The 14,190-nt window shown below is 32.1% G+C and overlaps 2 protein-coding genes across 6 annotated transcripts in view; one reads left to right on the top strand and one right to left on the bottom strand.

The window, feature by feature from the left end:
• The first annotated feature begins 2,891 nt into the window (after positions 1 to 2,891).
• LOC120086037 (delta(24)-sterol reductase) lies at positions 2,892 to 6,693 on the top strand. 5 transcript variants are annotated; one of them, XM_039042450.1, is made up of 3 exons: positions 2,892 to 3,048; positions 4,127 to 5,397; positions 5,959 to 6,693. In XM_039042450.1, the coding sequence occupies exons 2-3, from the start codon at positions 4,150 to 4,152 to the stop codon at positions 6,409 to 6,411; spliced, it is 1,701 nt and encodes a 566-aa protein (XP_038898378.1). In that variant the 5' UTR covers positions 2,892 to 3,048; positions 4,127 to 4,149; the 3' UTR covers positions 6,412 to 6,693. The 5 variants fall into 5 exon arrangements, with proteins under 5 accessions (XP_038898378.1, XP_038898380.1, XP_038898379.1 ...); XM_039042452.1 differs by lacking the exon at positions 2,892 to 3,048 and adding an exon at positions 3,296 to 3,443; XM_039042451.1 differs by lacking the exon at positions 2,892 to 3,048 and adding an exon at positions 3,453 to 3,591.
• Positions 6,694 to 8,866: 2,173 nt separating this feature from the next.
• Positions 8,867 to 14,190, bottom strand: part of LOC120085786 — a 7,734-nt gene continuing 2,410 nt past the window's right edge. The window contains 6 exon segments of the mRNA XM_039041973.1: positions 8,867 to 9,544; positions 9,546 to 9,742; positions 10,712 to 10,853; positions 11,112 to 11,206; positions 11,591 to 12,926; positions 13,787 to 14,182. Coding sequence (XP_038897901.1) covers positions 9,053 to 9,544; positions 9,546 to 9,742; positions 10,712 to 10,853; positions 11,112 to 11,206; positions 11,591 to 12,926; positions 13,787 to 14,182 — 2,658 coding nt within the window. The 3' untranslated portion in view covers positions 8,867 to 9,052.

Below are 14,190 nucleotides of genomic sequence, written 5' to 3'. Positions count from 1 at the left end.
GACGTCTTTGGATTGCTATAGAATCAAATAAGTTTAATTTAAAAAAAAATCATTATTATACGTTTTAAAAAAATCAAATCTAACGACAATTTTTTTTTTATCAGTCGAGTTAAAAAGGAGTCAACATGAGAGAACAAATATCAACTCCTTTAGCAAAAAAATAAAAGTTATATAGCGATAACATTGCATATAAAAACAAAATTGTAGCCATATAAAAATGCATATAACAAGCCAAAAACATTTCTCATGTTTTTTTTCTGATAAAAAAAAAAGCCAAAAACATTTTTAAAAAATAAAAACAAATAATTATTTTAAAAATTAAATTTATTTCACCTCAATCTTTTAAAATACAAAAGCTGTATTTTTAGTCGAATTCTAAAGATAAAAATAACTATTTTTTAATTTTCAAAATTCGATTTGATTTTTTAAAAATATTGATAAAAAGTATATAAAAAAATTAAAAGTAATTGAAAGTTTATAAACTTAATATTTAAAAATTAAAAAAAAAATAAGTTGATTTATTTGGTTGAATATATGATGTGCATAGCAATATCTAAATAATATCTTTTGTATTGATAGGTAACATCAGTGAGTTGTATGACGTGCACCTGCCTCCCTACTTTTTTAAAACACTCTCTCTCTTCCATTTTCTTTCTAAATTTGGTTTTTTTTCTCTCTCTCATTTTTATTTCATTTTAGTCTTTAATTTTTTTTAAAAAAATAAAAAAGTAGCCATTTTATTGATTCATAATATATCAATATACCCATATTTGAAGTCATTCTAATAATTTTTTAAAAATAAACTTTAATATTTTTCGTAGTTTCTCCTCGATAATTTCAACAAGCGAATGGATGAGAAATGCATAAATAAAAATCATGATAATAATTTCTCCTCTAAACTTAAGAGCGATATTTGAAACCATGCTAATAATTTTTTAAAACGAAAGTTCAACATTTTTTTTTATTTAGTCTAAATAGTTTGTAATTTAACATTTTTTTTATTTACATGCCAATTGAGAAAAATTTAAGAAAGAAATTGGGTTACCTAAGAGAATAAAATTTGTAGTATCTTCTCTGAAATTTTTTCTCTTGAGTTTGTAAATTTTCCTTCAAAATATCAATTTTTACTCCAACACTTTGTTAATTAATAGATTAAAATCCTATATTATCATAGGTAATCCATTATAAATAATATTATAAAAAATGAATGAATTAAAAATTTATTGATTTAGAATGAAATAGATGCGAATAATAATATATAAAATGATAAGATTGGAAATTTTAGAACTTCCAAGAGAGGATATGGAGGATTTTAAGAAAAATGCTTCAAAAAGTTGTTAGGCATGTGATTGAAAACCTAAACCAAAAATAAATAATTAGATAGTTAAATATGAACATAATTCAATGGACCTAAAGCATATACTATCAATTTAGAGAGACTCTAATCTACCACCTCACGTGGTAGAACCTAAAAAACAAAACAATCAGTTTTACAAAACATACTACTTAATTGAGATTCTCGTATAATTACTTCTGACCATTTTATATCGTTTGACAATTTAATTTTGCTAACTTCTTTTTTTTCAAAAAACAATTGGTAACCGAGTTAATTCAATTATTATTTTTTTAAAAAAAAAAAGTTAAAGAATTATATTAATATAGTACCTAAATATCGATAGTTTTTTTCACTATGAGGTCAAATCAAACCTCTAATTTCAAGAGAGGAAAAGCATTCAAACTACTCTCGAGTTAAAGCTCACTTAGTGAAGGTTGGTAGTTAATGATTAGTCATAAATTTTATATTAATTTGTTTTTTCAAGTATTAAAAAAAATACTAATATATTTTTAAAAATCTAGACAAGAATGATGTTAGCAACCCCAACCTAATCTTGATTTTTTTTTTTTTTCATAAAACTCAAAAGGTTTGAACTAAGAGCAACCACTATAAAAATGGTTAAAGTAAAATACAGCTTCACTGTGTTCTAATTTAATTATTGTAGCAAATGTACAAGGTTGGAGCTATCTAATTCAAATAAATAAAAACATTAATGTAATTAATTATTTTTTGTACCATTTAATCGTGGTACTTTCACAAATAAGTGATGCATTATTTTGTTGACAGATTTTTTTTTCAATATGTGATTAAGGTCATTGGAGCCATCAATAATATATATCTTAATTAGTTGATATTTATTTTCATAGATTTTATATCATTTTAAATATAGACAATGTGATAAACAATGGATAAAAGTATAATGAAAAAAAATATATGTACGTTAAAAATACATTGCACACAAACGTAAGGAGAGAGCTCCTAGTCCTACTAACTTTCTAATAACAATATGTCACATCAAAAATTTGTTTTTAAGCCACATTTAGAGAAGGCGTATCGCAATAAATGAGAGATAATATGGAAAGTGTGATCCATTTTTTTTAAATGTTTGTTAGTGTTTACAACATTTCGTATTCGTACGGATAGATGGGCCCCAATTGAGAATCCATAATCAAATAAGGTAATCTTAATGACGAACGTGAGACGATCAATTGAATTGCATTAGAAAATTATGTCATATTGTTATCTGTGAATGAATGGTTACATTTATACCAATTTCCATTATGAATTGTAAACGTAAGATTAATTCAATAATATTATTGGCAGAAATTCAAATCTTTAATATCTTAATTGAAGATTTGACTAATTGAATTAGGTTCAGTTAGACATAATCCGTCATATTTGGGACCTACGCAACGTACTCTTTTTTTTTTTTAAATAATATTTTTCAAAAAGAGAAAAAAGAAAAAACTTTGAGCTTTTCCATTATATTATTATTATTATTATTATTATTATTATTATTTAAAATTCAAATAACTTTGTGAGACGATATTATATTAATGAAGAACAGGTGCAGTCATAATTTCAATAGGGGCCGGAAGAGAGAGACAATGAAGAGCGCGCCAATAAAACGTCCGACATTATAATCACTCTCACTTCCTACACTCTTTTGCCGTCCCTCATCCGCCGTCGCCGTCGCATTTTCGGAGCTTCAGGTACTGTTCTACCTCTGACTTCCGAACACTTTCTGGTTCTATTTTTCCGTTTCCGTTCTTGCATTTGTTCTTGCTTTTCTAAAAGCTCCTCGTATTCTCTCTCTCTCTCTCTCTCCTCGTCAAAAAGTATGGCTATAGCTTCTAAGAGTAATCATTTCGATCTTGTAACTTCTGTTATCCTTTTTCTGTAAATGAACGGCGCAATTTCTTTCAAAGAAAATTATGCATTTTAGACTTGTTTTTTTCACTGGAAAGGAAGGACAAGCTTAGATATATACGATAAGTACATGAATTCTTTTACTGTTGAAGCATCGATCTGCCTTGGATTTCTTCCACCACTTGTTTGTTTCTTTCCTTTTGCAATTGAAGAATAATTGAGGATAAGAATCCTTTAGGTCCGTTTGTTCGTTTAATTCGGTGTATAATTTTGCTTCTCACTCGCTATTACTTTAATTTTCATGTTTACAACTTTTCTAGCTCGGCCTTTCTACGCCTTTACGATTTGATCTCTTACTTCCTTTGTTTCACCTTCAATCATCGCCGGTAGCCTCTCGCTTCTTCTTTTTTTGTAATTCTGAGAAAAAAATGTGTCTATTTTAATGCAACATTTTCTTCCTTCGTTTTCGTGTTAGCAACTGAGTGATCTCTTCGCTGCTTTTTCTGTTTCTCCTCTGTTTCGGTACTGAGAAAATGAGTGAGGAATTTAGTTGACTGCTTAATTTATAATTTATTTTCTGTTAGGGAAAAAAAGATATTAGGATGTTGGATTGTATCTACTCTTGGAATAATCGCTGCACACGCCTGCATAAATAAATTAATATATCGGATGAATTAACACGATATGCAGTTGAATTTAATAGATGAGCTTTCTTTCCCCTATAATGCTGAAATACTTTTTAACTTTCTTTTTGTCTCTGATTCGTTCACTGTCACTTAATAAACAAATTTTTAAACGTTTCTCGGTAGTGGTGTACAGTCTTTTTGTGGAGGACATTCTTTGATGAAACTTCACACTTGATTAAAAAAATGTGTGATATTTTGTAATCACTTTGACCATTTTTCTTCATGGTTACTGCAGTGAAGGCATAATCTCCTAGCACGATGTCAGATTTAGTGGTTCCTTTGCGCCCAAAGAGGAAGAAGGTCTGGGTGGACTACTTTGTGCAATTCAGATGGATTTTAGTCATTTTTGTTGTCCTTCCCATATCATTCAGCCTATACTTCTTCACATATCTTGGGGACGTCAGATCTGCCTGGAAGTCCTACAAGAAACGCCAAAAGGAACATGATGAAAATGTGCAGAAAGTTGTAAAGCGCCTTAAACAGAGGAACCCAGCAAAGGATGGACTTGTTTGCACAGCACGCAAGCCTTGGATTGCTGTTGGAATGCGAAATGTTGACTACAAACGAGCACGTCATTTTGAGGTTGATTTATCGGCTTTTCGGAATATTTTGGATATTGACAAAGATAGAATGATTGCCAAAGTTGAACCCCTTGTGAACATGGGGCAAATAAGTAGGGCCACTGTTCCGCTCAATCTTTCTCTTGCTGTAGTTGCTGAACTTGACGATCTTACTGTTGGAGGACTCATCAACGGCTATGGAATTGAAGGAAGCTCCCATCTCTATGGCTTGTTCTCGGACACTGTTGTGGCTTATGAGATTGTTCTAGCAGATGGCCAGGTTGTTAGAGCAACTAAAGATAATGAGTACTCAGATCTTTTCTATGCAATCCCATGGTCCCAAGGAACAATTGGTCTTCTTGTTGCTGCTGAGATTAAGCTCATACCCATTAAAGAGTATATGAAAGTCACCTATAAACCTTTTAGAGGGACATTAAAAGAGATTGGACAAGCTTATATGGATTCACTAGCACCTAGAGATGGAGATCAAGATAACCCAGAAAAGGTTCCCGACTTTGTTGAGACTATGATTTATACCCCTTCTGAAGCTGTGGTCATGACAGGTAGATATGCTTCCAAAGAAGAGGCTAAGAAAAGGGGAAATGTGATAAATCAGATTGGATGGTGGTTCAAACCATGGTTCTACCAGCATGCATCTACAGCACTCAAGAAAGGGGAGTTTGTGGAGTATATCCCTACAAGGGATTACTATCATAGACACACCAGGTCTTTGTATTGGGAGGGAAAGCTAATCCTTCCCTTTGCAGATCAATGGTGGTTCAGATTTTTATTGGGATGGATGATGCCTCCCAAAGTTTCTCTGCTCAAAGCTACCCAAGGTGAAGCTATCAGAAATTATTATCATGAAATGCATGTTATTCAAGACATGCTTGTTCCTCTTTACAAGGTTCCGGATGCTTTGGAGTGGGCTCATCGTGAGTTTGAGGTACTTCTTTTCCCATACACCTTTGTTCGGTAAATTATAAGTTTAGTTTTGAAGTTGTAGGTTTGTGAATAGTAGGCCTCTAAATTTAAATTTGTCTAGTGTAAGTTCTAAAATTTTAACTTTATAATTCACAAACCTATTAGATGAAAAATTGTACGTTTAACATCCTATTAGACACAAAAGTACAAGTTTAGCATCCCGATAGAACAAAATGTAATTTATATTTAATAGATTCATTAGTTTAAGAATTTGGAATTCGTCGAGGATCTATTAGATGCAAAATAAAAAATTCAAGAATTTTTTGTACACAAAATTCAAAGTTAGTCTTGTTAGACACATTTTGAACATGGCCCTATTAAACACAACTCCTAAACTATTGAGACTAAACTTGTAGCATAACCAACCAAGTCTCACTTCAACTAGCTAACTTATATATTTGATAGATGTGGTTATAGCCAAATGGCTGATGAGTCTTCTTATCAAAGGTGGATTTCAATTTTCAATTGAAGTATGCAGTTTATTTGGTTATCAACATCAATTTGTTTGTGTGTTCTTCTACAGGTTTACCCTATTTGGCTCTGCCCACACAGAATCTTCAAGCTTCCAGTCAAAACCATGATATATCCCGAGCCAGGATTCGAGCTACAACGTCGACAAGGCGATACACATTATGCTCAAATGTACACAGATGTTGGACTCTACTATGCACCAGGTCCTGTCCTGAGGGGTGAAGTTTTCGACGGTGCCGAGGCTGTCCGTAGAATGGAGAAATGGCTTCTAGAAAACCATGGATTCCAGGCTCTGTATGCAGTTTCGGAACTGAATGAGAAAGATTTCTGGAGAATGTTTGATGCTGGACTCTATGAACAATGCCGGAAGAAATATGGAGCTGTAGGAACCTTTATGACAGTGTATTACAAGTCCAAGAAAGGTCGAAAAACCGAGAAGGAAGTGAGGGAAGCTGAACAAGCTCATCTTGAAACTACTTATGCTGAACTTGAACAACCCAATTAAATTGAGTTCCTCCTTCAAATATTTGGTGGGTTTTTCTTATTTAATTCTCTCTCTCTCTCTCTCTCTCTCTCTTTGGTACTTTTTCTTTTTTCAAGCAAATGATGCTTTTGTAGTTTCATATCTGATCTGAGTTGTCTGTCTGACCCGCCTTGGCTCTCTTAAGGATTAATTTGAGAATGTTGTAGTTTGAACTGTTGAACTTGATGAGTTTTCATTAGAGTTTGTCTTTGATGTGTTTTATGCATAGATGAGATGAGATGTTGATGGAAATATCTAAAAAAATGCTGATCTTGATGAGTATTTTAGAGGAGGAATTATGGATATCATAAAAATGTGTTAAGAAGACTTCAAATTGATGCCTCTTAAATGAGTTTTAAGTTATAATTATTGCTATTGAAGTGCACTTAATTGTCAATGTACCTAAGACTTTATATATGTAATTTAGAGAAAAAGAATGGTCATTCTTATTATTATGATTAAAGTCTTGGGTTAACTACATAATTGTGATTTAAACTTACAAGCATCAAATTATACAAATGTCAAAATATGAAATAGATTTCAGTTTGTACTTTGTACTAAGAAGAAAAGAAATGAATGATTTTTAGATTTTTTTTTTACAAATTGTTTCATTAAGAGCATTTACCTTTAATTTTTTTAATTAATTTAATATTTTCACAATTATTTTAAAGATTTTTTAAATATTTAACTTTTTTTTACTTACATCATTTTCAAATTTTATATTTGTATTTGTTATTTATTAATTTGATCTATATCATTTAATGCAAGATATTTCAAATTAATGTTTAGATTTTGTTTATTTTCTTCTATATTTCAAATTGTCTTGTTCGTGCATCAATCAAATATATCCTGATTTATTTCTAGAAAATTCAAATATATATGATATATATCATGTTGTGTATCATATATACCGTGTTTGCTCTTTTGAAGCTTATCCATTATTACTTTTGTTTGAGAACACATTTTGAATTTTTGGAAATCTTTGGAGATTTTAGGTTTTAAAAAGAAGATCGTTTTAAAAAATTCATAAACGCGGAAAACTTCCTTACAATGTTTTTTGGTGTATATATAATCAATTAATTGCATGAGAAAGAGGGTTAAAAAACTAAATTAGACCAAGTTTTGTGTAAAATAATAATCTATCCAACTATTCACGTGGCAAATGAGAAAATTTAAACAATTGTATAATTGAGACTATTTATTTAAGTGATATAGGTAAAAACCTTAAACTTTAGCTATGCCCAATTGTTTGAAGTTCAATAGAGGATTGAATTTTACCCTAGAGTCAATTTGGTCCATAAATTTCAAGATTTGCACTTTTAAACTCAAATTTTTTACTCAATACTCAATTTTTGTCTTTAAAATAATTTAAATAAATTAAGTTTCACTAATTTTCATCACTATTAAAATTATATTTAAAATTTAACTAAAAATTATTCTAAATTAATTAATAGATATTTACATCAATAACTGAAAATGAATATTTGATTAAAAAAAATCGAGGTTAAAAATACAATATCTTAAAATTTATGGACCAAACTGAAAAAAAAAAACTCAAATCTCAAGGATATAACTGCAACATTTTGAAATCTAAGTACTAAATTAAATCTAAACTTAAAACTTTAAGAATAGATGTTTAGCCTTCGCTACCACGGGTGCCAAATATGAAAATGAAGCTAAAATTCCTCTAAATCGAAAAAGTTTTCCTAAAGATTTTTAATATATATGTAATTGTGTGTACGCACGTGTGTGCGTGCAATGTGTGTGTTATAATAGTCCAATTTGTTTCCGACATTCGAAGATATCAACACACATGTAAGAATGGATGTATAGATAATTTTTCAAGGTAATTTTAATAACTAATCTAAATTAGTTCCATTTATGACAATTATCAATTACAGTCTCCAACAATGATTTTTGAACAAAATCTAAAAATAAGTATAAATTGATACACTTACGAAAATCAATACTTAAATTAATACAATTATTAATTATCCTTTTGGTTCCATTTTTTATTTTAGGTTAAAATACCATTTTTTCCCCCTATATTTTGAAGTTTATTCAATTTTAATCTCAATTCTCCCATTTTAGTCTCTATACTTTCAGTTGTCCAATTTTAGTCCATATATTTCAGTTTCAATAAATCTTAAATTTAATCCCTAATGCTTAAAAAGCTTTTTGTTATCTATATCATTTTTACTATAAATTTTGAAAACATGTTCACATATTTTACTTTCTTGCATGAAAATTATTAATACTATTTAATCAATTTTGATAAACATTAATTTTGAGGGACTAAATTTAAGATTTATTAAAGTACAAGACCTAGAATTGGACAATGGACTAAAATTGAATAAACTGACTAAAATAGTATTAGCTTAATTTTATTTTAATCACGTCGAATAAAAATATATTCAATTTAAAATTTAAAATTTGATTTATATTTTAAAATTATATATATAAGGGACAAAAGCAATTTTACAAAAATCCAGCCACACCAAATTTGTACACCATCAATATTCATCTGGCAAATATCAAATGATCTCATTTGTATTAACTAGTTCGTGTGCACTCACCTGTTTTGTTAGGCTCTAAAAGCTCTTCTGATGCAGATAAAAAGTTGTCAAACTTCTGGCCAACCTAAGTAACTCGCGCTATCGTCGGATAATCTCCAAACTCCTTCAGCAATTTCATCATACAACTGATCCCAACCCCAACTCGAATAACCCAAGAAAAACCAATATCCATCAATTGAGTGATTCCCTGACTTTATCTCTTCTATCTCATGTAATGTAGCTACCTGATTCAGAAAGTAAATGCCTGGTAGGATTTCAAGCTGCAGGTCTTCAGGAACTTTTTGAGTTAACGCCACGAGTGGCATTTTGCGTTTAATGAGTGGTCCCCCGAGCGACAAAGGCGCCTCATTTAACATATCTAAACCTTCTGCCATGTCTTGAAGAGAATCCCATCTGATATGCTTGTTGATTATCAGGCCATGGAAACCAATTGTTTGATCTGCCTTGACAATCAGAATCTGAGCATTATCAAAAAGCTGTGAACCAACAAGCTTGTCTGTGGCGATTAACATCGATCCAATGCCTATACGAGGTGATGATTCATCCTTCCTCATCATTTGTGATATGAAGATTTATGTGACTGAATCTCGTAGCACTTTCCACTTTCCTGTCTCTTACTAGAACTTCGTGGTACTTTTCGATTGCAATAGCATCCTTTCCTCGAGGATGAGTAGGTCTCGCATCTTCAAATGACCTGACGTTTCCAATTCTGTTGTCCGCTACTGTCAACAGAATTCCTAAATTAAAGAACAACCAGCAAATTAGATTCTAGACAAAATGTGGAAAATGTCTGGTTTCTTGCAAGTTCAGTTCTATATTTAAAATTATTCCCGAGGACATCCCTATCATAAAGTCAAAACACGTCCCAGCCAAATGTTTAAAATAATGTCATCCTCCAGTAAAGTTTTTAGTGAAAGTCAAAGACAATAATTGTTCTCTCAACCAGCATTTTAAAAAGCCCTCTCAGACGCATGCCTAGGTGCTAGGCGCAAGTCTAGCGCAATGTCTTGAAAAGGTGAGGCTCACAAAATAAGGTGTGCATTTTGGGAAGCCTGCTTTGAGCCTTTACATTATTAAAAAAAAAAATAGTAATAATTAGGGTTTTTCTTCTTTGTTAACTAAAAAAAATATATTTACTAAGTCTAAATGCAATATTCATTGTGCTTAGGGTTTTTTTTTTTTTTCTCTATATTTCCACTTCAACTATGTTTTCTCTTCTTTTTATGGTACTTTTATATACAGTGCATCTCACAACAAAAAGCCCGTGCTTTCTTTTGCACCTTGTGCTTGCCCCAGAAGACTTGCGCTTTATTGCGCTTGGACTTTAAAAAATACTACTCTATACATAATTTGATAGTTTTGAACTAATCAAATTTCTCAATCAACAGAACCAGCCACATTAATTGAGACCGTGACACGGTGCATTCAATATGTTTCATGACTCTTACTCATCCAAGAGAAATTGTCTTCTATGCCTAAGATATATGTGGAAGGTTTAACGACGATCGTGGACTTAAAGGTACAAGCAAATCATACAAATATAATATCAACAAGCTAACAAGCCTGTTGATGCAGAAATCAACACCATTATGATGCCAAAAAAAAGGAAAAAAAGAAGGAAGAAGAAGATGATGATTATGATGATGGAACTCGGGTGGTAAGAATAGTAATAAGGGAGACAATAAAAAGTCTTAGTTGGACATTACCGTTCTGATTGATAAGATGTTGGGAATTACTTCCTTGTTCTGCCACAAATTTAATAATATCTCTTACTGCTAGATCACCTTCATACAATATAGCTTTCTTCCTTGCTGCTGGAAATAACAAAAGTGCAGGATATACTTCTCTCTGCATGTTCCAAGTTTACGAAATGTTAACTATTGAACAATGCGAAGCAAATAAAAAATTAATCACTGGCAGAGACAAATTTCCAAAATACAAAATTACGCAAAACTTTTAAATCTAACATTGTTGGAACTACCATACCATGTTCACCAATAATTTGGCAAAACAATCTATGAAAACACTGATTGCATAAAAGCATTAAAATAAAAGAAAAACTTTTACAGGGAAGAAAAAAACAGATGTCAGTCCTGACAAGCGCACCTGATCAAATGACTTTAGAATTGAACTGCAATCATTCAGTGTGCAGTCCATTAAGTAGATAAGCGGAAGATTTGACAGTAGATCTGCACGTGTTTCTGCAAAATGTAACGTGAATATAAACACTATTATTGTTCGACCATTCTAAAATTGATTTAAACATTTAATGGATAAAAGAAAAACACTTACTGCCATCTTTTTATTAGCAAATTTCCTCTAATACCAAAAGTCAACCGACGTTCTATAGATATCTTACATTAAAATACTAAGATTACAAAATAGATGAGCTTCGTATCAAGTCATAGAAACCACTTAAAAGCGATGAGCAAAATAGTAATTTCATGTTAAGACAAATTGTAAAATTCCCACGAAAGGAAATCCGGATGCATTTTCAAACAGAACAGGTAGAAGAAGATAAGACGACAAAGAACAAACCACCATCACTCCTAACAAATTTTGAGGACAAGCAATGAAATACTCACCACTTAACATATTTCTTTCCTTTCCACATCCACTCTTCAGCGTATTAGCATAACCCTGGATAGCTCGATAAACTTCACGAACAACTACTTCGCTTCTCTGACAAAAACCGCACCAACTATTGCTGAACAAAACCAACACATCCTTGCCACATGCATCGAGTGTATTTAAGGATTCAGATTGGTTGGAGCCAATAACAAGTTTGGAGAAAGTAAGAGCTGTAACTCGAGGAACAGAATCCACCTCATGAAAATCCAAATTAAAAAATGGTGGGCTGATGGCTGCCCTAGGGCTCTTGTTAACAGATTCAGACAGTTGATATGGAAGTAAGCTTCTATTGAAAAAACTGCTCAAAAAATCAGCCTGTGAGGAATAGCTTAGTATTTTCTCTGGTGGAAAGACATAATGCTGTTGCAGAAGGGGATCGAGTATTACCAAAGCAGGGAGCTTCGATTGACCTGTCAAAGCTTTAAGTAATCGGTAGTTACCGTCAGAAAAGAAAAATGAACCTTCAAAACCTTGGAAGTGGAGGTTTTCATCCCTTGATATTTCCATTGTTAAAGAAGATTTTTCTTCAACTTCAATGTTTTGAGGAACATGGTCGGAAGTTGATTCATCAGACTGTATAAAATTATGATGCTCAACTGCATGAATACTATCTCTCTTTTCATTATCTTGCTGAGGAGTAGGTTCGATGGTACAAAATTCTGAAGCTTCCCTATGCTCTTTGGGAGACATACACCTGCCATTAATGGACTGATCTTCATCTGGTTGAACACTAGGTGTCATAGTGCCTTCCTGAGATGTCTCTGGTGACACTTCTAAAGGTTGAACTTCTGCCACATCAGCCAATGGATCCACTAACTTAATGTCAATATCATCAGATAAAAGCTGGAAACCTAAATTCTTTGCAAGGGAGCTTAACCTAGCCTCCTTTTTCTTTAGAAGCGATAGGATCTCATGCAATGAATTTCCTTGTAGTTCTGAAGCTAATTTATCCATAGAGACAAGTTTTCCCTCATTCACAATCATGACAGAAGACATCTTATCCTCCAATTTAATCAACCGAGATGCTGGAGACAACTTTAGTCTAGGAGGTTCCAAGGGACTTCTCATAACTGGATATTTTTGGAGCAAAGGTTTCTCTACCTTGTTACCACCTTGTTCAGTGACGGGATATGATGTGCAATACTGTGGTGCTAATTCTCTAAAATCCCGAAGAGCGACCTTACTTTTTCTTCTGGACTCTGATGAGTTGGATGATCTATCCACGAATAGAATTATTGATGGCTTATTGACTGGCAAAGTAGGCTGTTCACCGCTCCCATCTACTTCAAGCTAAATGATAACACAAATCCCAACAAATTATATATAAAAAATGAATTCTATTATTTTTTGTTTCAAGATTTAAACTCCATTTTCCTTTCAAATCTGGCAGATACCTTAACCCTTTTTCCATTATCTAAACATTAGCTTGGTTGTGGAATACTCACGCAAATAAGAAACAGTCCTACTTCCATGTTTAAGATCTCTCTCTCTCTCTCCCCTTTCTTTGAATATTGTTTAAGGTGTGGTGTTTCTATTTAATATCTAAGACAATCACAAAGAAAACATAAATTTCCACGTTTCACATTTGATGTTCAGTTTCTAGAACCTAAAGATCTTAGAGTATTAGCTTCATAATAATAATAATAATAAACTGTCATAAGATGTCGGTACTCAAGCACAAGGAAGAGGAACATGTTCAAGCACTTACCAAACCTTAGAAGGGCCTTAAAAGCATAAAAAAGGGCAAAAAGTCATCAAGGCATTAAAAGCAACAAAAAACAAAATGTGTAACGAGCAGCTTAGTGGGGTTTTTTTCCCCCCCTTTTTGATAGAAAACAAAAATTTCATTGATGTGATGAATTCTCTGACAACAGCCAATAAATTTGTGGAGAAAGAGTTGTAGCACATGAACTCTTCATTATTGCATGATGATGGAAAACGTTCATTTGTACAGTCTCTGTACAAAACATTCACTAGTGGTGTAATTTCTATAACATATGCATGATCATCTATAATGAAACTATGAAAGAAGTATCACAATGGTTTGTTTACATATACATCATAGAGAAACCAACCAAACATCAAGCAATGATATTAATATCATAAATTATATAATAAAAAAATCTATCTTTGAAGGCAAATTAACTTACCTCTGAAACAATGAAATTATTCATCTGCAAATTTTGCTTAAGGTCATCATCTGCTCTCAGAGTTTTTGAACAACTGGGACATCCAGCAAAATGAAGTGTTGCAAACCATGAATCCGAATCTTCAATGCCAAGAGAAGAAATCATCAATCTATCGGAAATCAGACCAAACCCATGCTTCTCTCTGGGCAGGAAGAATTCTCTGACAACAGCCAATAAATTTGTGAAGAAAGAGTTGTACCGCATGAACTCTTCATTATTGCAGGATGATGGAAAAGATTCATTGGTACACTTAGTCTCTGTACAAGTATCGTTTCCTGAACTGAACTCCCCAAACCATGGAACTCCATCATATCCTTTTTCAATACCACACATCATGTCCGTATTTTGGTTATGATGCTGTTTTT

The sequence above is a fragment of the Benincasa hispida genome, chromosome 9 (assembly GCF_009727055.1).
Source record: "Benincasa hispida cultivar B227 chromosome 9, ASM972705v1, whole genome shotgun sequence".
Taxonomy (NCBI): domain Eukaryota; kingdom Viridiplantae; phylum Streptophyta; class Magnoliopsida; order Cucurbitales; family Cucurbitaceae; genus Benincasa; species Benincasa hispida.
The sequence above is the reverse complement of the archived record's forward strand: the minus strand, read 5'-3'. Positions and strand labels throughout refer to the sequence as shown.